The 25604-nt window shown below is 40.2% G+C and overlaps 1 protein-coding gene across 3 annotated transcripts in view; it reads left to right on the plus strand.

Moving 5' to 3' along the window:
• LOC118235586 (contactin-5-like) overlaps nt 1–25604 on the plus strand; it is a 350615-nt gene that overhangs the window by 231971 nt on the left and 93040 nt on the right. For all 3 annotated transcript variants that reach the window (XM_035433068.1, XM_035433066.1, XM_035433067.1), the window contains exons 6-7: nt 15618–15713; nt 22499–22702. In XM_035433068.1, the coding sequence (XP_035288959.1) occupies nt 15618–15713; nt 22499–22702 (300 nt within the window). The remainder of the gene's footprint in view (nt 1–15617; nt 15714–22498; nt 22703–25604) is intronic.

Consider the following 25604-nt stretch of genomic DNA (forward strand, 5'->3'; position numbering starts at 1 on the left):
AATGTACACGTATTTCTACACTGGTTTGACCTCTTTGTAGTGACAAGCTTTTCACCTTACCATCAAAAGACCCTCATCCACTCATAAAGAATCCAAATTAAATCTTTTGAGGTATGTGGTGTGAAAAAACATGATTGTAGATGATTGAAATACCATTTGGTCTGTGCCTAGTTTAGAAAAGTGCTTGATTCCAATTGAACTGTCAGACTGTCAGGTGTTTTTGAAGGTGTTCTTCTGACCCTCCAAATCTTACATGTTTGTTTCAGCCAAGTTGCTAAACAGTGCTTCTCAGAAGGTAAACTGTGTGTACATAGGTTTGTTAGTGCTTGTGGAAGACAGCTCAAATTCCCTTCTGGTTATGAGACGAGATTATGAACAGATTGTGGGAGCAGCCTGCTCCTTTGTAGTGTCGCCACACTTAATTTGTACAATTTAGCTGTGCTAACAGAAGCTGCCTGCAATTTGGTCTGAAAAGGCCGTCGTTGTTATCCATACAGCCTTTGTGGCAGGTTGTGTTTATGTGAAATGGCATATTGATGGAAAGACAGCACATTACGTTCAGTCGATACTAACCGTGCCTGTTTTCAGGGGGGCGGGTAAGCTGCCAATAGAATTTATTTTACACAACTTTCGAAGAGTTGCAAATTACCAGGGTAATGAGACCTAGCCTATCTAGAGGGGTTGGGAGGCATGCCCCTCGGAAAAAATTGATTTGCTTAATCAAAGCTGGTGCATTTTTAAATGTTTTGAGAGGACAAATTGGTTGATGATCACTTTGGACCCATCAATGTCAAGCAGTAATTATATAGGAGAATCAGGTTAAGTGTTTATCTATGTGTAACAGGGTTTCTTTCTTTAACTCAGTATCTATATGTCTGATAGTGGTAGCAGTTTTCTTTGCATTGTGTTGAATTGATGGACAACTCCCACAGTAAACAGAAGACAGTTGTTGATTTTCACTGTTCAAAGGTGGTGGTTTTATTATACATTGGGTCCCTTAGGGAATACAAGCACTATTTGCTTGCAAAAATAAAAAAAGAAACTCATTCTATAGAATTACATCAATAAAGCAGAAATTGACAAGCTAACAGTAAACTACAAATATAATCAAATATAATATTCTGATCACACAAAATTAATAGATGTTATGTCATATCAATGGAATATACATCTAGATACAGGAAAAAGCAAGTTCTTTCAAGTGTACATTTCAATGACACTCACCTGAGAGAACAGAAAAAATCTCCAGCAAAAGTATATAAATATTAATAGATGACCATAGAAACCATAAAATCATAAAATACAGTGAAGATAATTTAATCAAGGTCCTATTATATACATACATGTAAATTATAAATATTAAAATATCACATTAAAATAGATAAACAAAGTATAAGGTAACATCTAAATAATAATACATCTTTTTCAAAACAATATGTACTATGTATTCAATGTAACAGAGCAGAGAGTGCTGCTACATATGCAGCACTGAACGATCCACACTGAAAAGTAGAAATCCTAAAGAGGGTAGAATGATCACAAAACATCTGAAAATTAATGACATTTAATTGTCATGATGAGTAAAGATTAAATTTAGTATTCAATTTTTACACGTTGAGGTCGAAGAAAACATGTGATTGAACATGTACACTGGTTTTAAAATGGAAAGAAATCACTTACCATGTCCTCTTGTTTACTTTAAGGTAAGCGGCACAACTGACCCCACCTATGGGCATAACCGACCCTGATGAAGGGGTCAGATGTTCCTTTTAATTCATTCAGTTTGAAGTCAAAATGCCTTTCATGTTATGGACTGAATTTAATGAACATCAACAAAAATTTGTTGACAGTTCATTTGAAAATGTTATCATTCTTGAGGAACCAACCCTGGTCTCCCGTACACTTCAAGATACGCTGCATATAGCATGCATGCTGACAATTGGCAAATCCAAGACTTTGACATTTTCCACTTAACCCTCTTCCCCCCATCTCCTCCCCCTCCAACTCCAAGCTGTCGATATAATATTGAACATAAGATTAATACGTTTCATTGTGCCTGTCTTGACAAAGGGAACGTCTTTTCCAATTTCGGTTAACAAGAGAAATGCTCTTCCCCGCATTCAAAGGCAATTTGAGCACGTTCACTACAAAAGTAGTAGATCCCCAGGATTTCATGAATGGCCACTAGCTTTGTGACTATCACCACTGGCAATGTATGCTGCATTAGATCATGTTAGCCTAAATTAGCCGATCACCACTGTAGAGTCTGACTAAAAAGTGGTTTATGTAACAGTCAGCTACATAGAGACAGCTACATTTGGTTACTGACTACACTAAACTACACATAAAGCAGCTAAATAGTAAGTTGATCTCATTAATCTGGTTATACAAGCAGTCACCTTTTTATAATCACCTTCATCATGCTTCTCTTGGCTTCAGTCAGATCAGCAGTCTGATTTACCACTCCCGCTGCACAGTAAAGTCATCCCAAGTGTCATTGCATCATCTTTTCCGAGCAATGATTTTGTAGCAATGACGGAATCGACCTGCTTGGGATGGGTCTGTTTCACCACCACACACATTAATGACGGTGATCAGCGAGAAAGCGGTGGTCTTGGCTTTGCATAAAATCTTTGCTCTACTGACATGAAGTGATTTTATGTACAGTAGTTCACCACTTTTACTTAATATTACACTGAATCACCTCAGACTCAGAAAAAATACCAGGTTAATGACCTTGGTGTCCTCAATGGTAGGTATGGCCATGCCAGTGACAAAGCGTGGGGACAGCAGTGCCAGAAGGAGTTTGTATCTCTTAAAGCATGGCTAAGGAACTACTGCAACTCTGCTGTGAAATATGTTCTCAATCTATCTTCCCAAAAAGTCCCCATATTTACAGTATATTGCACTATATTTCATTTATGTGAGTGCTGATTTCATGCCAACCTCTAATTATTTATTTAAATAAACTTATACATTATTGAGAAGGTCAATAACAACTGCTGAAGACTTCCTGTAAGAAATGTTTTACTGTGGTCTAATATGTAAGAGAACTGCCCTTCTTGTATGCAGCTAATTTAGTTCACTGAGTCAAGGATAATATGTGGAAACTAAAACCATAAACAGATACAGTACAGCCTTCTAGGAGCAGGGTTCCTTGTCCTTGTCTTATAGAGCTGTGTTGTGCTACATAACGGGCTAACATCGATCAAACTCAGTGGACCTGAGGGTCTTTATCCGGTTTCCCACAGTGCCTTCCTTTGGCCTGTTATGTGCTGAAATCAGCCCCATCTCTGAGGTCTTAGCACTCCAGAGAGACAGCCAGAGCTTGCTTTTCATCTTTTCTATCAGGAGTGACCTAATCCCCTCAATTTTAAATGATATTCCTTTTTTTGTATCGATCAGATGTTGAAGGGGTTCAGATGTAATGTCATTGGAGGTTTGTATTATGGCAGAAGACATGTACTGCACCTTCATTTTCTGTCTTTTTCATGTGTGAAGTTCAGCACATTTTTAAACTGACCCATGCCAAATACTTTAACTCTTTACTTGCTGTTAAAACTTGAAAGTGCTCTGGTAGATTCCAGAGAATCTTGCGACCACCTTGCGACCACTGCGACCAAATGCTTCCTTTATTTTGATGTTAAGTTTTTCACATTGCTGTGGAGGGGTTTTTGCCTACTCTTCTTTGCAGAACTGCTTTAATTCAAACTCATTTTGATTTTTGAGCTTGAACTGCTCGTTTCATGTCCTTCCACAGCATCTCTATTGGGTTCAAGTCAGGACTTTGACTAGGCCATTACAAAATTTAGATTTTGTTTCTTTTCAGCCATTCAAATGTGGACTTGCTTTTGTGTTTTAGATCATTGTTATTCTGCATAACTCAATTACTCGTCAGCTTCAGCTCACAGACACATGACCGGACATTCTCTTTAAGCATTTTCTAGAACCGAGCAGAATTTGTTATTGCTTTAATAATGGCAAGTTGTCCAGGTCCTGAGGCAGCAAAGCATCCCCACACCATCACACTACCACCACCATGTTTGGCTGTTGGTATGATGTTCTTACTGTGGAATGCTCTATTTGCTTTACCTCTGACATAATAGGACAAAAATGTTACCCAAAAAGTTCCAGTTTTGTCGCATCTGTCCATAGAACTTAGTCCTAAATGCCATCCAGGTGTTTTTTTTTTTGTTGTTTTTTTTTTTTTTCAAATGTGTGACGAGCATTAATGTTTGTCTTAGTTAGCAGTGGTTTCGCCTTGATACTCTCCCATGAATCCTATTTTTGCCCAGTCTCTTACTTACTGTGGAGTCATGAACACTGACCTTAGCTAAGGCTAGAAAGGCTGCAGTTCTTTGGATCTTCTTCCAGGATCTTTTGTGACTTCCTGGATGAGTTGTTGCTGTGTCCTTGGACAAATTCAGTCTTGAAATGACATTAGAGTATGTGGGGTTTGCATGTGAAATGATAGAGAATGCATTTAAATGAAATAAAAATGAGCTTTCCCCAAAGATTATACAGCTGTAAAAGCAACATAAATTTTTTTTGGCAATTATTAGTCCACACAAAGCCAAGATTGGAACCACAATGTGTTTACAACGTCCTTTTGCCTGTGTTTCCTGCAATTGGCTACTTTCAAGGTGAGATGTTATTTGTTGGTGGTAGACGTAGATAAATGTACAATGGGGAGAATTATTGATTGTGGTACTGGAGCATTTGTGATAATGTAATCAGCAGGAAAAAATGAAGAAGGAAAAAAGGCAAAATCACCCATGTTTGAGGCTTTATTGTGTGGACATGTGATGTTGTTTGTGAATTCAGAATTTTTATACGAGGTCAGAAGGTATATAAGTTAACGTACTTAAGGGCTGATAGTCTGTGGTCATTACAGTTATTTCTGTGAGAACCCTGAAAAGTGCCAAACTCGGTGCTGTATAGGTATGTGACATGCTGCCCCATGAAGCTATGGCTTTGTGGGATGCCATACCTGCCATCCAAATTGGCTGTACATTTACAGTAAATTACTGGCTACTAGTTGCAGTACTTTTACAGTAAGCTTCACAGTAATTTACTGTTAGCCTATTCACAGTAAATGAGATCATGGATTACTGTGATATAGCTGTTTGTATAGCTATTTGCTACAGCAGAATTGCAGTAATCAGCTATTGCAAAATTACAATAACCACTTGTATTTTCACATATCAACTATACTCAGTAGCCAGTAATTTACCGTGAAATTATAGTTAATACTGTATAATATACCTGTAAATTTGACCATTCACAGCAAGGAGGTCCTGGGTTTGAATCCCAGCCACAGGCTTTCTGTGGGGAGTCTGCCTGTTCTGCCCGTGTGTCCGCGTGGGTTTCTTCCAGGTACTCTGGGTTCCTCTCACAGTCCAAAGGCTAATTGGAGACTCTAAATTGCCCACAGATATGAGTGTGTAAGTGAGACTCTAGATTGCCCATAGGTATGAATGTGTGAGTGAATGGTGTGTGTGGCCTGCGATAGAATGACAGACTGTCAAGGGTGTATTCCTGCCTCTCGCCCAATGCATGCTGGGATAGGCTCCAGCACCCCCCCCACTACCCTGCTCAGGATAAGTGGTGTAGATAATGGGTGGAAGGATAGATGGAATTCATTGCATTTATATGGCACTTTACTCAAACTAAGAGCGCGTTACAGTGATGAGGGGGAAGCTTGCCTCAACCACCACTAATGTGTAGCACCCACCTGGGTGATGCACAGCAGTCATATTGCACCAACATGCTTACCAGACATTAGCTAAGGTGGAGAGGTAGTAAATATGTAGATATAAAACCTCCAATGTAAACACAGTATACAGTCAGAAAATGATGTCTACATTGACATCCACACAAAGTCAACTAGTTTTCTCAGAAAAGTTCAAACTCTGGTTGAAGCCCACCCTGTTCTTTAATTTTTAGCCCCTTTCTGGGTTGATCCAAGGAGCACCTGTAAACAAAAGTCCAAGACAAAATCAGTTTCATAGACATTTTTCTCCAAGGTACATGCAATAATGCCTCTGTCCTTCAAATGCTGATTACATCAAAAAAAAAAAAAAAACTACTGAAAGCCAAGTGAGATTGATGCTGCATTTTGTTTCATTACACAACAACACAGCCTGATAAGCGTGGCTCGTCAGAAGGATTGTGGTTGTAAAATGCCCAATTAAACTGATAGGACGGCTAATAATTTCAGTATAAAATACCATTAAATAACACAATTCCCGCTTCCCAAATTGTTTTGTGTTAATGATTGATATCAGATATCAGTTGCTTACAAAGCTAACTCATGAGCAACCTTATTTAAAAAAGGATAAATTACTTAGACACAAAAAATCATTAATTTCTCATCCATTAATTGATTTTAGTTAGGTTAACGTGAAGATAATGCTAACAGTTACCTCCATAATCTGACACAACATGCTCCAGTTACAAAGCCTTACAAATGAAATCACAACTATCTAATTTACAAGATTTTAATATATATATATATATATATATATATATATACACACAGTCATAAAAGGAAAGACACTGTTAGTAACCCTATCCGAACGCTGAAATAAAGCTTAATACTGCTTAGAGAGAAAATGGTACCTTTCATGACATACAGGAATATGGAAATACGGTGTTTGCAATGACCATTTGCGATGCAGGTCCTTCACCTTTTTTTAATGCCAGACTTATAACAGTGCAATGAAGTCTGTTTCTTTGGATTGGTGTTGTGGGCTGGTGCATGGGATTGAAGTTCAGCTTTGACTAAGGTTAGCATTTATAATTAAGCTTCATTTGCTAAAAATGGTCAGAAGCTGCTTAGAACCTGATCCGACTTAATTAAGCATGGATTACAAGTTGGAATATTGGAAGCAGAGCCATTGAGCCAAATCTGACAAGTAACAAAATGTCACTGAAAACGCTTGTATGGATGATAATTCAACACTGCCTTGTTTTATTAAGTCTTAATTAGCCCATAGTCACCTTTTCAAAGCTTCATGCTACCATTATCTGTGATACTGAAATGAAATAACATGCTTATTTCAAATGAATCAAATTAATATTTCTATGGGGTTCCATTTCATTTGTATATGCACTTTTCCCCCAAACCAGGGCAAAATATACAATATTTACAGATATAAAATAATCAAATCTAATACAAATGTATTTTCTTTTTTTTTTTTCTAGATTAAAGTCAAAAAATATTTTTAATGTTTATCCATACCAATTTTGAAATCTGTCTTAAGAAATAAATATTTAACATAAACAATAAAATAAAAATTAAATATATATAAAGTATATATGAATATTCTATTCACACAAAAAAACAAAACAATTCGAGACAAATAAGTATTGAATGTGTATACATTAAAAATTGGTATCAGATTAAATAATTAATCTTAAATCTGTATCACAGCAAATAAATGTTAAACTCATGGATAAATATAAAAATTGTATCTAAAATGAATTATTCATTTGAACCAGAAAGTAATTATTTTGAAGATTTAATCATCTCAAAAAGATATGCTAATCAACCATAATTATGATGAATAAAAATGGGCTTGCATTATTATGAAGTGGAGGAAACAAATGCCTGGAATGTTTGGAAAGGGCTTCTGAGAGTGTTTCCTTCATTGAAAGCAATTTATCAATTTCAGCTGACATTTTGTTTTTTTTTTAAACTTCTGATATCATAAATGTAATGCTATGTGCTACTATACTGTGTGCAACCCTGATATAGCATCAAAGAACACCTACAACTGAACTTTCTGCTAACCTTTTAAAAAACCAGAAATAGAACAAGCATATGTGCGCATGTGTACTGAAATGTGTTCCTGTGCAAACTCATCAGCTAATTAGTAGGCTAAAGCAACAGAATATCAAAGGTTGTGGCAAAAACTGCATACTTTATACTATTTAGTTTGTATTTTAACCAATTTTCAAATCATGGCTTTTTAGCCCATGTTTGCTCTCAAACACCATTTTGCTAGATAGCCAGCTAATGTTATGATATTTTGGCTAGCTATCAAATTAGAAGCAGCCAATGACCTTTTTCAAAATCTCTGCTTGTTTGTAACTTGCTAACACCAGCTCTGCTGTATGCCTACCTAAGTCTTGGTATCAGCAGTCTAGCTAGATCATTACCTTGCCACTACTACTAGCTAGGCCTTGTTATCGAAACATCAAGTAGTGATGAAGGTGATTTAACTTACAATCAAATTCATACCTTTCCACTTTCCAAGATTTAACTATTTGCTATGGAAATACGTTGCGATAGCTTGAGAAAACCAACCAATGATGCCGCAAACTAGCTTGTTCCTAGGTGGCTGCACCCAAGTGCTAGTAGCTGCAAAAAAGTAAACTTTACTTTATTCTCCTAGTAAATGCAAGTCAATATCAGATTTGAATGGAGGGCCATATCTTATCTGAGGTAAAAAGCCAATGAACTAGGGTCATATTATCAAGTGGCACCTTTAAGAAAAATGCTATGATGTAAAAGTCAGTTTGAGGCTTTAAAAGGCCAACAAGTGCAATCTGAGTCGGAAAACACCTATTTCTCTATATTTTCGATTCGCTTCTGGGATTGACCACTTATGGTTTCTAGTGATACAGACACTGATAATTTTGGTGGTTGAACAGAAACAGATACACATACATTAATTTCTTGCAAAAAATGAATAGGGCCAAAACACAGTCTTTCCCCTAATATGAGTCTGAAATATGAGGTTTTTAAAGCCATATTTCAAAGATTAATCTTGTATTTTCGAGATTTAAAATGAGAATTTCTGAGATTTTAAAGTTGCAGTGTTCCAGGTACGATTGTATTATTCCATATTGATTCGTAAAAGAGGGAACGCTTTATGTTAATTTGGTCTTTTAGTTTTTTGTTATATATATGAAAACGAACAATCGAATAAACAAATGTTTTTTTTTCATTTTTAGCCTCAAAACAAAATATGCAAAAATTGCATTTCAAATATTACGCTCATTTTTCAAATGTCCCGTTTTACTTTATCTGTTTTATTCTCTTGCCTTATGTCATAGCTAGTCAAAATAAGTGTATTTGAAATGTCATCTTTGAATGTTGTGTTTAAAAAATGATCTCAGTTAGACATTCCAGTTCTTGGAAAATGTATACATTACAGTAACCTACAGTGTTCTTCAAGCTCATTTGCATAACTTTTGATCGTAGTTAACTGCTTTCTTATAGCTGAACTGATGGCTTAGCTATTCTGCTATGTACCCAGTTACTTCACTTTGCGTTTTCACGTTGCGTAGGAGTGGAAGCTTAGCACAGGCTTTTTCAATTGTTTATCAGAGCTTTGTTTGTTTATCGGCAATGACACTGCAGTTGTGATCAGAGGTGGATAACCCGGCTTCAAAGAGTAAAAAGACTGACCATGTATTTGCTCCACCAACATGACCTAAACCAGCTGATTACAATAATTAGTTCTCCTATCATGCTGAAGAGTTATGCTAATTAGAATCAGCTGGTTTAGTGCATGGTGATGGAACAAATACATGGTCAGTCTTTTTACTCTTTGAAGCCGGGTTACCCAACTCTGGTTGTGATAAAAGGCACCACCCTTAATGGAATTAGCTTCTTGAAGTGGAATATGGCTGGGAAAAAATATATACACAATATTCCAATTTGGAGAGGTTTGGTTTATTTGGAAAGGTTTTGGGGACACTTGGGCTCACCTTGGGGAAAATGCATGTCAATTTTTTCTGCTTTGTTCAGTCTATTCCAGACTGAACAAATCTTTTATCCTGGTGCTGTGTACATCCTTGGGTACAATTGGAAAAGTAAATATGGTTTAATTCAGTATGAGAAGTACATATAATGACTATAGAATAAAGAAAATACAGTTGAGGTCAAAAGTTTACATACACTTTGTTAGTATTTGGTGGCATTTTGCCCTTTCCTCCTGACAGAACTGGTGTAACTCAATCAGGTTTGTGGGCCTCTTTGCTCAGACACATTTATTCAGTTCAGTCCACAAATTTTATATGGGATTCAGGTCAGGGCTTTGTGATGGCCACTCCAATGCTTTCACTTTGTTGTTTTTAAGCCATGTTTTTTTACACCTTTGAACATATGCATAGGATCATTGTCCTGCTGGCAGACCCAGTTGCAATCAAGTTTTAACTTTCTAGCTGATGTCTTGAGGTGTTGCTTCAGTATTTTAAGATAATCCTTCTTCCTCATGATGCCATCTATTTTCTGAAGTGCACCAGTCCCTTTTCCAGCAAAACACCCCCACAATATGATGCTGCCACCCCCATGTTTCACAGTTGGGATGGTGTTCTTCGGATTGAAAGCCTCACCCTTTTTCCTCCATACATAGCGTGGGTCATTATGGCCAAACAGTTCATAAAATCATTTTTTTAAAAGCCAGAATGAAGTTTTCTGGTGATCACCAAGAGTGTTCTCCAGTCAGATGAAACAAAAATAGAACTTTTGGCCGTATCTATACTGTATTTATGCTGTAATCAATATGGGAAGACTGAATAGGGTATTCACTGTTTTGTTGTTTATACACCTTTTTACAATTCTCTGAATGAAAGTTTTATTTTTCTCAATATCACTATTATCACAGCCCATTAAGCCTAATGCCTAAAGCTCTCACCTGTATTTTGCTGCTAGTTGCCACCTACGCAACCCAGCTCCTGGTTCAAGCGATGGTCCTGTCCCGCCTGGACTACTGCAACTCACTACTGGCTGGTCTGCCAGCATCCGCCATCAGACCCCTGCAGCTCATCCAGAATGCTGCAGCACGTCTGGTCTACAACCTCCCCAGACATTCCCATGTCACCCCCCTGCTCACTGACCTCCACTGGCTGCCTGTTATGGCTCGCATCAAATTTAAGACCTTGGTGCTTGCATACCAGGCAGCTAAGGGGTCAGCACCAGGGTACATCCAGAGGATCATTAGACCCTACACACCAGCCAGACCTCTCCGTTCTGCCACCTCTGGACGCTTGGCACCTCCCCCTCTTCGCGTCTGTACTTCCCGCTCCCGTCTGCTGTCTGTCCTGGCCCCTCGCTGGTGGAATGACCTCCCCGTGGCGGTCAGAACAGCAGAGAATCTTACCACCTTCAAACACAGACTGAAGACTCATCTCTTCAGGCTGCACCTCTCCCCACCCCTCCCTAGCCTATAGTTTAGCTCACTGTACCTAGTTAGGATAATATGATTACGTTAGTGTATTTGGCAGGATTGTTGTTTTTGTCTGATTAGGCAAATGTGATTCCAGTGCTAGTTTGTACTTGGTAGGATTCTTATTTGCTGAACAGCTTACTCTACAGGGTTGGAGTCCTGATCGATGTGGTCACTTCTGGCACTACGATCCTTACTTCACTCTAGTGTTTCTTTTGCACCTCTACATCGTGAACCAATGCACTTGTTGTACGTCGTCTGGATAAGAGCGTCTGCTAAATGCCTGTAATGTAATGTAATGTAATGTAGTTCACACCCCCAGCCCTATTGTCCTGCCCCCAATCACACAGACTCCTCCCACCAGTGGATGATAGGCCAGTTTTCACACGTGTTCTCCAGGTGAGAAACTGGCCCTGTTCAGACCTGTACTTTGTATCCAGATATATCCAGAATGTGACTAGATTCAGTCGAGACGGATGTCAGTTCACACCTGGCATCAGAATGCGTCTTCACATGTGTCTCGAATGACCACTTGTGATTGGATCTCACTTCCCCGCTCAATATGCAAATAAACACGTACATCATTTCCATTTGCAAAGACCAAATGCGTTGTTGTTTTTAACCGGCGGGAGGTTAAAACCAACCGGTATATATATGTTTTTAACTGGTATATTTGTATACAGTTTCTAGCAGCAATGCCCTACCTGTGCCTAGTCTGCCGGAAATTAAAAGAAGAAGAAGTTTGCAAAGACCTTGGCGGGCAAAATCAAAACAAAAACAGACTGAGTCTATTCCTTGGCGTGTTCCAGGCAAACTAAATCGCTCAAGATGTTTGACGCACTCGTAATATGGCTCTATGCGCTTTTCGAAATTTTCAAACGTGGTGAACAAAGCCAGCTTACACGATTTGAGAACCAACCAAAATGATACAGTTATATCCGCTTCTGTTTTGCTCCAGAAAATGATGTCAGGTAGGTCTATCAGCAAACATATGGCTTAGCTATGCCCAGAAGTCCTCAATAATAGTATTTTCCAAGAAATTATGAAAAATTGTTGACAATGTTTCTTTAGGTGCAGTGTCTTTTACTGATACCACAAATTGAATGCGTAAGTGAATGCGATGATTAGAATATTTTTGGTTACGCTGACCTATAAAACGCTATTCCAAATTTCAAAACCAAAATTACACGTTATACATCGTTAGCTTATACTCTCACTTACTGAATAAATGAATTGTCAATCAAGCCAGACTGTACGAAAAAGGGCGACAGCATAAACAGCACGTGTGGTATTACTCACAGCTATTTTGGAAGGTACCCAGGCATCACAAATGCCTGTATTTCACAAATGGATTGTCCAAGACAATATATGATCACTCAGTCTCAAAAGGGACATTTCTGTGCGTAAAACCAATGGTAAGGTTGGATATTTATTCAATATTTAGTCCCAGATATTGATTGTAGAATGACATGGTGTCACGAGAGCGGGGGGTTAGGACCCAAATGCAGAGTGAGGGAAAAAACTCAAAAATCCAAACAGTAAATTGAAACAAAGACAGAGAGGGAAGGGAAAACGAGACAACCAAAAAACAATAATTGAATAATTGAAAACAATAATACAGTTAAACAGGGTAAATGAACAGAACTAAAAACTGAAGTGCTGCCATCTGGCGGCCCAAAAAGGGAAACGCAGACAAAACACAGAACTATGACAGTACCCCCCCCAAGGGACGGCTCCTGACGTCCCAGAAGACTGACCTGGGGAGGGGGTGACAAACAGAACGGGACTAACAGGACAGGACTCGGGAATGGAGCAGACAGGAGACAGGACTCGGGACTGGGGGCAGACAGGAGACAGGACTCGGGACTGGGGGCAGACAGGAGACTGGACTCGGGACAGGGGGCAGACAGGAGACTGGACTCAGGACAGGGGGCAGACAGGAGACTGGACTCGGCACAGGGGGCAGACAGGACTGGACTCGGGACTGGGGGCAGACAGGACTGGAGGCAGACAGGACTGGACTCAGGACTGGGGCAGACAGGACTGGGCTCGGGACTGGACACAGGGCTCGGGACTGGACTCAGACGGGGAACAGGACTCGGGCTCAAAAACACAACACTGAACTGAACACAGAGACTGAACACAACAGACACTGGACTAGACTCAAACACTGAACGGGCTAACAGACAGGGGACGGACTCAACACAACGCTGGACTGGACTAACACACACAGACACGGAGCTCAAGACGGTATGGGGAACGGGACTCGGACAGGGAACAGACAGGGAGACCTAACAAAAGGGCAGACAGAAAGACAAGCACACGGGGAGACATACAGCAAGGCTGACAGACACACTAAGGGACAGACAGACAGGGAAGGAAAGGGGCGAATTCAAGGACTGACACACAAACTGACAAATGGGCAGACAGGACAAAAAACAAGCAGACTGACACACTGACAGACAGGCAGACAGGCGGGAGAACAGACTGGCCGACGGGCTGACGGCCTGGGGGGCAGATAAACAGGCCAACGAACTGGCTGACAGACATGTGGGCAAACAGGCAGACAAGCAAGCAGGTAGGACAACTGACAAGGGGGCAGGTGTACAAACAGACACGCGGTTGGGAACATGGATTGGGCGAGGTCTCTGGGCACTGGGTGGGGGCAGCGACGGCTTGTAAACACTAGGGGGCGCGAGAACACTAGGCGGAGCACGGACACTGGGGGACTCCGGAGCACTGGAGGACTCGGGAGCACTGGGCAGAGCAGGCGGCTTCTCCTGCGGGACAGCGGGCAGAGCAGGCCGTGGCGGTGGACCCTGTGGGACAACGGGCAGAGCAGACGGCCCCTGCGGGACAACAGGCACAGCAGGAGGCCTCTCCTGGACTCTCGGCGGAGCAGGAGGCCTCTCCTGGACTCTCAGCAGAGCAGGAGGCCTCTCCTGGACTCTCAGCAGAGCAGGAGGCCTCTCCTGGACTCTCAACAGAGCAGGAGGCCTCTCCTGGACTCTCAGCAGAGCAGGAGGCCTCTCCTGGGCGCGGGGCGAAGCAGGAGACTTCTCCTGGGCGCGGGGCGAAGCAGGAGACTTCTCCTGGGCGCGGGGCGAAGCAGGAGACTTCTCCTGGGCAGGCCCCCCGCGGCGGGCCCCCTGCGAACCAGGCCCTCGAAAAATGGCCAGCCGAGACTCCGCAAAAAAAGTCTGTCAGGGGTCTGCTGGCTGAGCAGCTGGAGGTCTGGCCGACCGGGAGGCAGCCCGACCACGACGTCTCCTAAAGCAGGGAACAAAAGGCCTCGCAGGGCAATTCTCAAAAAACAAAAAGTAAAACTTCAAAACACAGGAAATAAATAAAAGCCAAAAATCCAAAAACACGTAAAAAACGGAACGTAGGCAGAAACACACAGGAAGCTACTCTCAGGAGGAAACACGTAGGGCAGAAACACAATCAGAAACACACACAAGGATCCAGCACCCGAGTCAGGGAAGAAAGGAACTTAAATAGACAAGACTCTGACGAGACACAGGAGGGCACAATGCACAATCTGGCCACAGAGAGGGAAGGAAAAACGAGACAACCAAAAAACAATAATTGAATAATTGAAAACAATAATACAATTAAACAGGGCAAATTAACAGAACTAAAAACTGAAGTGCTGCCATCTGGCGGCCCGAAAAGGGAAACGCAGACAAACCACAGAACCATGACACATGGCATCCTTTTTTCAAACTTTGTCTCATTTATTTTGTTATTCAGTGTGGCTTCTTCTTGTTGTTTGGCACTTTAATATGACGCCGTTGGCACGCGAATGAGTATGTACTTCCACTTAGGCAGAGGACGTCAGTTGAGAGGTGGTCCTTCAGTGTGGCCCAGGACGCAGTTGTGTACACACTGCTAAAAGAGTGTGACCATATGTGTCCCAGACCACCTCTGAATGTGGTCTGAGTGTTTGGATCTCAATGCATCCTCAATGCGTCCTGGGTGCGTTCACACCTGTAATTAGAGCTGTCCACTTGTGATTGGATCACCCAAGATGCATTTTAATACAAGGTCTGAACAGGGCCACTGTCACTATCTCTCGCCAAACTTTGAAGGCTGATTTCTCAAAAGCACTTCTCCCAGACAAGCCATATCTCCAAAATGGATTAGTCAATTCCAACAAGTGATACATCTTTTGTATCTCTGATCTTATAGTTTCACAACAAATGAAAAACAAAAAATGTCAAAAATTTCTATTAAAATAAAAATTCCCCTCTTTCCCCACGTTTGGTCACAAGTGTTCATTAAATACCATGCTGTGTTTGGCGCAGTTTTTATTTCTATTACGAAAGCAAGAGTTAGGTATCAAAGTATTCAATTAACGTTCCTTAATTGTAATGTTTTTAAGATTGCACATTATGTTTGTGTTGCTCATTCCTGTTATCTGTTTTGTCACTGCAGATCTGGGGAACTTCAGTGGGAGGACAAGAGGAGGCGTGTCTGTGCGGGAAGGCCAGGGTGTGGTACTCATGTGCACCCCTCCTCCCCATTCACCAGGTAATGCACTGAAAAACCCATCCTCCAATGAGAAGTTTCCACCTCCCCATCCACCAGATTAGGTCTGGCTCTCCCACCCATATAGTGACTGTCTTTCCTGTGTTAAATCTGTGATAGAGTACATTTGATCTATATACACTAAGAACTGAATAGTTTAGTATGAAGGTTCAAGCTATCTAAAACCAGAAGAAGAGAGATGGTGTTGCCAGAACCATATCAAAGTCCTGACAATGACCACTGTCTGGGAGTAAATATGATTAACATGCATAGCCTCCACTCTAAGTTCCAGCAATAGTGTACTCAGCCTCACAGGCTTATACGGGTTAATTTGACTCAGTTTTGCCTTTATACAAAAGAAAGAGAAAATTCAGTGTCTTAAAATATATTCAGTATTTTATCTCACTGATCACAGCCGTATAAATCATTATTTAAATTTCTCAGATTTGCACTGTGAGGGTATTTGCTGAATTCAGTCTAGCTGTGCTTCATGCTGGTCATCCTATTCTCATAGTCCATTTTGTTGTTTGGCTATTTCTTCACCCAAGAAAATATGATTTTTCAATTCCCCACGGAGAGAAGGCTTTTTCCCTACTGTTCTTATTCTCAACTGCAGTTTCTCTCTTGAACTGAGTCTGTCAACTGTAATGAGAAAGAAAACTGGCAAACAGTTTTTTGGAAAGTACCGGTGCGATAACTCTATTTTTCTGTGCTGGAGAGTATTGTTGATATTGTAGAAGTAACATAAAATATCAGATGCCACTGGTGTAATTTCAATAATTTGTTAAAAAAGACATCATCTTTTTTCTGAGAAAGGACCCTCTTGATTGCTTTCATATACTGTATTATTTATTTATTTATTTATTTATATGAAATGGACAATGCATAACTACTTGTTTGTGAACAAACTTTCAAGCAAAATTTTGTCTGTTGTCCCTGAGAAGGTAACACTGAAAACAGAATACAAACAGTCAACAGTACAGTGATTAGTACCTGGCAATGAACCATCCTGGTTTTGTTTATGTCAGCTCAGATTCATTGCTGCGGTGTTTCCATGGGAATATCTGTAGTGCCTCCTTCATCAGTCTCCCCCCTCCCCCTCCCCATTGGATGCCCTACCTTCTGTCAGTGTGCTATCCACAGACCAGCAACAGCACAGCTGTTAGCAAAATTACAAATGTGCTCACCGCAGACTGTTTCTGTGCCCATAAATCACCCACCATTAAAAAGGACTCAAGATTAATAAGCAAACAAATCTTACGCCTATCATTTATATATTTTCTTCCTGTCTTCAATGTAGCTGTGAGAAATTACATTTTTCAACTGTAACATTGTGCTTGTCTCCTCAAATTAACTCACATATTCAGTGTAATTCGCAGTCAGAAACCGGCAAGCTCATGTTATTTCATTAAGTACTGAAAAAATGTAAAGCAAGCTTGGTCTTCTTGGAGATGAGGACCGGCTGTATTGCGGTTAGATTAAACTTAGACCTTGAAATGATCACTTTATTTTTCTACAGAAGTGTCAGCATATTTTAGATACAGGGAGGTGGCAATCAACATCACACCATGCCCCTGAGTCTGCATGTCCTCTACAATTACCCTTGCAAACCTTTCACGTGTTCAGCAACTGTTTGAAAGTCACATTAAGTAGGGCATATGCAAATTAAATAGGATTCTACAAAGGGCAAACAGGCATGTTTTGCAAGCGTCATATGGGGAAGCAGAAGACGTAAGAAGAGTTTGATCAATAAAAACAGCATTAATAAGTAGTTAGCCTTTGTAGTTGACTAAAGTATAGTGACTGTTAAGGTCAATTGAGATGACAGGGAACCTATAATGTGTTGCTTCTTGCATTGTGTGAGGATGGCAGAATAAATAATGGTCTAATGAATAATCAGGTAACAAATGCCCTTTATGTAATACCTGCTTGAAGGATTAATGAGTATTTTGAAGTAACTGCCACAAAAGGGATGGTGAAGAATGATACAGCAAGATGACTTTGGGATGTATTCCATTTGCATTTGTGTAACTGATTGTAGGAGGGATTTGCACATTAATACTGAAAGGATATGTAATTAAAATAGCAAAATAATTGAGGACAATTACAGGGCAACTTTTCCATGTTCTTAGTTTGAGTTTAACAAATCCCCCTCCTCAAACACAGTAGTAAAAAACTGGAAATACAGAAAGTAAGATAGCATTCTACATTTAAATGGCACCATAAACCTGTTTATGTCGGACTTTTGCTTCTAATGATAGTTAAACCCTTTTAACTTTAAACCTTACTTTAAAGTTATGAAAAATGTTAAAACTTACATTGAATTTATTGCATAGAAACACGTACAGTATGACATGAATTTAGATTATTTTTAAAGTTGTATAACTGTGTTTGTGCCTTGCTGGCTACATTAACACTTGCATTTTACTAATAGTCAAAATGAAGGACTAATGTTGAATGGAGCCGGGATTCTGAATACATTATTTAATTATGATGTGTGAGGTTCTGACTTCTCAAGTGTTTGTCTCTGAAGCATCTCATCAGGCATGTTACTCCAAGACCAAAGAGTATTATAGTACAACAGACAGGAGTCAAATGTATTTTAAATACAATAACTATTTTGATGCTGCTAAAATGTGAAAACCTGTGAGTGCCTTTTGTCTTTAAAAAGGTGTATTGAATATTGTTAAATGAACAGATGCAAAGATATAAAATGTTACTGGTGTCTAAAGGGTTAAAGTATTTCACCTTAATCATTTGGCCCAGGTGTGTACAGTGCACCATCTGGCATATAGGATACAATATAGATCTCAAAGCGCCTTTTTATTGAGGGGAAAAACAATGAGCTGCTCCCAGAGGGGAGATGACAGTTCAACATGCATGACCTCATACAGCAGATACCTGAGACATCCACTCACCTTTAATGGATTTCTGTGAACTCTCACAAAGGTGTGGAGTAGTGCTTAGTGGAGTAAGCTTTTAACTGGAAGGATGAAGGGATTGAGTGTACTGTGGCCTACTAATGCTAGAAGTGTTGGCAATGGACAAAAAACCTGTACTGCACATCAGTATAACTTAGTATGTGAAAGAGCAGACATGCAAGTCATCTTGGGTGGTAGTGTAGGAAAATTGTTAGGGCTTGCAGCTCATAGGCTCAAATGTGCAGGCTGTGGCACCTTTGTTCAAAACTAATGTTATATCCTTGCTTCTGTAAAAAACTTCATGATTGGATTGTGTGTAATTTATATACACTATATGGCCAAAAATATGTGGACACATGACACCCAACAACTCATCCAAAATTATGGGGATAAATGTAGAGTTTGTCCACCCTTGGATGCTGTAACAACATCCACTCTTCTGGGAAGGCTTTATACTAAATGTTGGAGCATTGCTGCTGGGATTTGCTTCCATTCAGCCAGAAGAGCATTTGTGAGGTCGGGCACTGATTGGGCGATTAGGCCTGGCTCACAGTTGGCTTTCCAATTGATCCCAAAGGTGTTGGATGGGGATGAGATCAGGGCTCTGTGCAGGCCAGTTAAATTCTTCCACGCCGTTATCGACAAAACCATTTCTTTATGAACCTCACTGTGTGCCTGGGGGCATTGCCATGCCAACATAGGAAATGGCTTTTCCCAAACTGTTCAACTGCAGGTTAACTCAAAAATCTAATCAGCCAATCACATGGCAGCAACTCAGTGCATTTAGGCATGTTGACATGGTCAAGATGATCTGCTGAAGTTCAAACCAAGCATCAGAATGGGGAAGAAAGATGATTTAAGTGACTTTGAACGTGGCATGGTTATTGGTGCCAGACAGGCTGGTTTGAGTATTTCAGAAACTGCTGATCTGCTGGGATTTTCACGCACAACCATCACTAGGGCTTACAGAGAATGGTCCGAAGAAGAGAAAATATCCAGTGAGCAGCAGTTCTCTGGGCGAAAATGCCTTGTTGATGGCAGAGGTCAGAGGAGAATGGCGAGACTGGTTTGAGCTGATAGAAAGGCAACAGTAACTCAAATAACGACTCGTTACAACCAAGGTATGCAGAAGAGCATCTCTGAATGCACAACAAGTCGAACCTTGAAGCAGATGGGCTACAGCAGCAGAAGCCAACCTGGTACTAGCAAGGTGTACCTAATAAAGTGGCCTTTGAGTGTGTGTGTGTCTGCAGGGTGTAGCATAAATTGCCATAGCCATCAAGGGAGGGAGGATTCTAAGTTGGCAGGACATCCATTTTTTATTGCATAACAGCAACTCTGCTATGGTCAATCAGACACTCAGTCTGCCTGCATTTACTTCATATTAAAGGTCCGTTGACTTGTGTGCTTTTGTTCAGATAATAATGCATGCTGTAGCAATGATATTCAACACAGAAACAGGCCATTATAGATTGAGAAGAAAATATAAATAAAATAAAAAATAAAAAATAAAAAGATTTCCTCAGACACTACTTTGCATCGTTATTAATCTTTAGATTTCAAACACTGTTGTAAACAGTGGCCTGTATTCAATCAACATCTGTTCTTACAGTGAAGTGAATGGAAATGTTATACTTTTTCTTCACGTGAAGTTATTTTTAGTGATTGCTGAACTTGCTAAATTGTGCTTTATATTGGTAGCCAAGTTAAGGGCCAATTTTGAGTTTGATTGAGTCCCAAAGAAATTGTAGCATGGAAATCCATATAGTTATGGTAAAACAATATAAGAACACGGTCCGTAAATCACTCTTTGAGTTTCGGTTTTGGACAGTGCTCATTACATGCATTGTGGATTGATGGCATAAACTGACTCCTGGTCCTAAAAGATTCCCCAGTTAAATAAAACAGGACTATAAAGACACAACTACAATTAACTCATCAAGGCAATAAACTAAGAATATTCCCAGACAACAGCAACAAAGGAAAATAAGTTTAAAACTATTATGCTTCATTTGATCAATTCAAAAATGGCTGTCCTCTTCAGCATTACTGCACATCCAACTGAATCTTTTACAGAAACAGCACTCAATACTCAATCAATTGTAAATATGTGGACATTATAGAAAATAAGAAAGATATATTTCACAGTAATGCATATTTGAAAAGATATGTTGCAAATATATTAAAATATATGCATTATATATATATATATATATATATATATGTGTGTGTCAGTATATTGCAGCATTTCCATTAGGAACTACATGTTTGGAAAGAGATGAGAGAGCACTATCTGTACCACTTCCCTGTTCAAATTTTTTGAACATTCACAGGAGTTGAACATGATCTGATTTTGGCCAGATACACTGCACGTGTATGTATAATCATCTGTGAGATAGATGAGCATGTAATCCATATATGATTCTGTACTAAGAGGAACAGACCAAAGAGACTGCATTGCTAGTTGGCTGAACACATTCCATTTTGTACCAGACCAGCATGTGGTATGTTTGAAACCTATGGTACTTCTGAAAAGTCCATTTGTTACTCAGTGTGACTTGACAATGTATGCTTTATTTATAAGCACATCTGCAGTACAGGGTTCCCTGTTGGCTGCTGCCAGTGAAAGGATTTACATTCCTGTCTGTAAGTCATCAATAACATAAAAGAACCTACTAAAATATTAACAGATGATTTATCTTTTGTTCTAAATGAAATGCATTGCTGGAGGTGGCTAAAGCTGGCCCATTACAGCACGTACAGTTCCATGTTAGAGCTTTATGAATCCCATCTTAGTGGTTGATTTGACTGCATGGTTAGACTCAATTTGCCCTCTCTTGTCCTCTGCCATTATAAAGTTCTTAAGTTCACCCATCAAAAGACGGCAGTTGTCAGTGAATTACCAGCCTTTGCATTTGCTTCACTGTCTGTTGTACTGGGTAAAATCTGTATGGCAGCTTCTTTCATTGAAAATTTAATGAATCCCATTAATGTTTGACAGTTAGTGCTGCCAGGATTTTATTTTCACCATACTTCCTGTTATTTTGCAGTGTTTCCAAAGTAGAGCAGGTGTTTCTTTGTGTGTGAGAGATTTAATTAGGCTGCTTTTCATTTGCTTCAAACACACAATGTTGTTTGTGGGTGAAGGTGTGGGCAACACATTATGTGCTGGCTCATACTGCACTATTCTAAGGCATCACATTGTCTCCATGAGCCATGAATGATCCATCCATCCTTGGCAAAAATATTTAACGGGAGGATACCATAATTATTGTCATCTGTGGATTGACCATAAAGGGAAGCTAACCTGGCACCCTGTCCAAAAACATTTTGGTATCATTTCCCCTTCCTTCTTTCCTCACTTCTCTGATCTAAGTGACAGCTGACTGACAAAGCAAAGTTTCTACCATATTGCTTTCATCTGTCAATGCTCTATGGATCAGATGAAGGAAGGAATGAATGAAGGAAGGATGTGGATTTTGAGATTTTGCTCAAATCCCAAAGGACCCCTGTTTTAAAGTTTTGAGTTGACTGATTAAAAAAGTTTTGAATTGCTTGATTGATTGATTGATTGATTGATTGATTCCTTCTGTACGGCCATGTTGCCCCTTTCCCAGTCTGTAAAAACTCTGTCACCAGGTATGTAACTGAATAGCCTTTCAACATTTTCAGGTCAGTTGTTGTTCATGGCTTGTCAGTCAAGTGAGGTAAACTGAGTTTTGCATTTATTTCCCTTCTGTTCATCCAGAAAAAAATCAAGCAATTCTAACAGTGTCTGAATGAGTTCAATAGGGGCTGTATACTCACGTTAAAGGTACTCTATCAGAGTTGATTTTACACTGAACGTTATGCTGTGTGGTCCTACAGAAATCACATACAGCTGGGTGTTCAACGAGTTCCCCTCCTTTGTGGCTGAAGACAGCAGACGCTTCATCTCCCAGGAGACAGGGAATCTGTACATCTCCAAGGTGCAGCCATCAGATGTGGGCAGCTACATCTGTCTGGTGAAAAACACAGCGACCAATGCCAGGGTCCTGAGCCCGCCCACGCCACTGACGCTGAAGACAGATGGTGAGGCTGAACCACTTGACTCCTGGTTATTGCAAAAGAAAAAGCACTCATTCAGCAGTCCTTTCAGGAATGATAGCGTAGTATAATTGTTAAGGATCTGGTCTTGTAATGCTGTGGTTGCAGGTTCAAATTCCAGGTGGTCTACTGCCATTGTACCCTTGAGCAATGTACTCAACCTGAATTGCTATAGTAAAAACATCCATTACTGGTTTCAACATGAGCAGGTGGTGCAGTGTAACATTGAGGATAGTACACACAGGAGAGTAGCGTAAAATCCTTACTCAGTCCAGCCAGAATGGCTTTTAAATAATCAATATGATTCCATACTCATGAGTATAAGCATGTATTTCTTGGCACAGGATTATCCACAGAGTTCTTTCAGGGCACTTTCACAGTAGAGTGCGTTCGAAATCACATTTGAAAGACGTTCTGCCTGCTGTTCTTCCTACTATGCAAACATAAGAAGGCAGGCATTGAAATTCACAGATTGGATCTGGCAGCCCGTTTTTAAGCATGGAGAGCGATTAAAGGGAAGAATAAAAGGCCATAACACATGCCAGCCAGCCTTTAAAAAAATTCCAGAACATTTTAAATCTCAAGTGTCCACTCCTTTCACCATTCTCCAGCAGGTTACCTGCAGAATGTGAGTTAATTACTTCTTCAATCAAGTACTGCTAACAGGCAGGCCCACACCACTTGTGCTGTTTTTCACTTGTATGAATATGTAGAGTTTAATGGGCTCTCGTAGGATAGCGAGGCTGGTGTTTTCTTCCAACAGTATGGTTTCGAGGGTTCAGGAGGAGGGTAGAGGATGTGTAATAGATTCAATCAGATCATGAGCCCAGAGAGTGTTTCCTTCATGACATTCTGCGCTGTGCTGAAAATAGCCTTTGGGGAAATCATTTTTTCAGAATAAAATTAACCGAATCTTTGCCTCAAAATGGGATTTTGCTGTTATAATATTCACATGGTGGAGTGCAGTCTGGGATTCATGAGTAGCTCTCAATTCACGGTTTTTCTATTTGAATACACAGAAAAGTGTCCGTCGTCTTACCGTACAGGGGCCTGCACTGCTTGTAGATTTTGATGCTCTGAGAAGTTTTAAACAGGATTCCCAGTGTCATTTTGACAGGGCTGCTGGTTATTGTCGGCTGGTTACCTTGAAAATGTTTTGTATTCTGAAAATGTTTAATTGGAGCAACATGATCTCCTGCTCCCAGAATGCCTTTCTGTTCCTCTCCCTTTCCATGTTCTACATAAGCAGTGATCACCAACAAGTATAAACATGACTCCATGAAGGCTATATTATGAAAGACATTAATAATTTACTCAGGGCTGTTATCAGTAGACATGGTGAGTAAAGAACTAGGACTCATTTAGCCTGCAATCAATATAATCCAGTGATGGGAAAAATGAAAGCAGAGATTGCATTTGTCATTGAGCATTGAAAATAGGACCTTTCTTAATATAGGGCAGCAGTGACTATAATTAATCTTTAGGAAACATTTTTAGATTTTACACAGATAGTTCGCAAGCAGCTTACCAGGTCATGTAGTAGAAGCAAACTCTTGGGGTGAATAAGTCCAAGTTTGACGCAGTAGTTTGTAGGTAAATGATGAGCTGCGATAGGCTGAATGGCCTGTTCTCATAATTATGAATTCTTATGCTCTTTGTTTTAAATGTAAAGATGTAAAGCAGGGTTGCTGGAGATTGTCTAAAATGTTCAGCCAAATTAAATTGTCCAGTAACAGAATTGAGGAGCCTACGTACAATGTCCTTCCCCCTGATTGTACCTTCATCGTTGAGAAACAGGCTTCGGGCAGCTTCCTAACACATTTCGTGTTCAGAGGATAAATTTGCTGTGAACAGGTGTGGCTCTAAATAAGGCTGAATGTTGGTGTCCATTGGCATGGAGAGGCTTTCTAACCCCAGCCAGGTTGGCTTTCTGGGCAGATGGTGGCCTCCCAGCCAACCCTGGTCTGACCGTGAGCCCCCAGCCAATAGAATGGCAGGGATATGTCTGACCGAATGTTAAGTAATTTTTTTAATTATTATTTTAAGGAGAAAGCTGCAGTGGGTCGACCGTCGACTGCCAAGCGGCTTTGCTTAGTTGGGCCCTGCAGAGAAGACAGCTTAACCTGCCCGCGCACACACACCATACCATGCCACTCCTCAGGCCATGCCACACGTTTCCATGGCAGCTGCACTGGAGGAACAGCACTCTGAAAAACACAGTCTGGGAAAAATGAATTGCCAGTGACAGAACTGGCATATTGGGAATTATGTGTTTTAAGAACCACCATTTGGCCTCGTAAAAAGCAGCTAAAACAGTCCTGAATGCCTAAATCCCCTCTCTCACCCCTACCTTGTTTGACAGTCAGATGCCTTTGCCAGTTGATTACTGCCCTACTGCCACAGGCCAGCTGCCTGTGATCTCTGATTTTAAATGAACCTGTCAGAATTTTCTGCACTGTAATTTCGAATCAAGGGCATGTGTGTGCAGCGTGGAAGATAGACAAGCTCTTGTCTGCTATATGGACCTGTTCTGAAACTAAGAATATTCTCAAATGTTTTTGATGACCATGTTTGTCAATAATAATTCATTAAAATTTTAAGCCCTGACTTATTATAATTTCCTGTTTTCATTTTTTAAAAACAGAGACTAGTGTGGGGTAAAGCGATTCAATCAAAACCATTCGCTTAAGGGCATATGCAATTAAATCAAACCAGACCTTTTTCATATTTAATAAAACTTGCACGGTGATAAAAGCGGACAAATCCAGGAAGCAGGAAAAAAGCGTGGCCTGAAAATTGTGATGCCCTGCCTGGAAGCCAGAGCTTTTTTTGTTTGTTTTTGAAGAGAAAGAATCTCTTGTATCAAGAAGGCAAGAATATATTTAGT

This window comes from Anguilla anguilla, chromosome 9, assembly GCF_013347855.1.
Source record: "Anguilla anguilla isolate fAngAng1 chromosome 9, fAngAng1.pri, whole genome shotgun sequence".
Classification (NCBI taxonomy): Eukaryota; Metazoa; Chordata; class Actinopteri; order Anguilliformes; family Anguillidae; genus Anguilla; species Anguilla anguilla.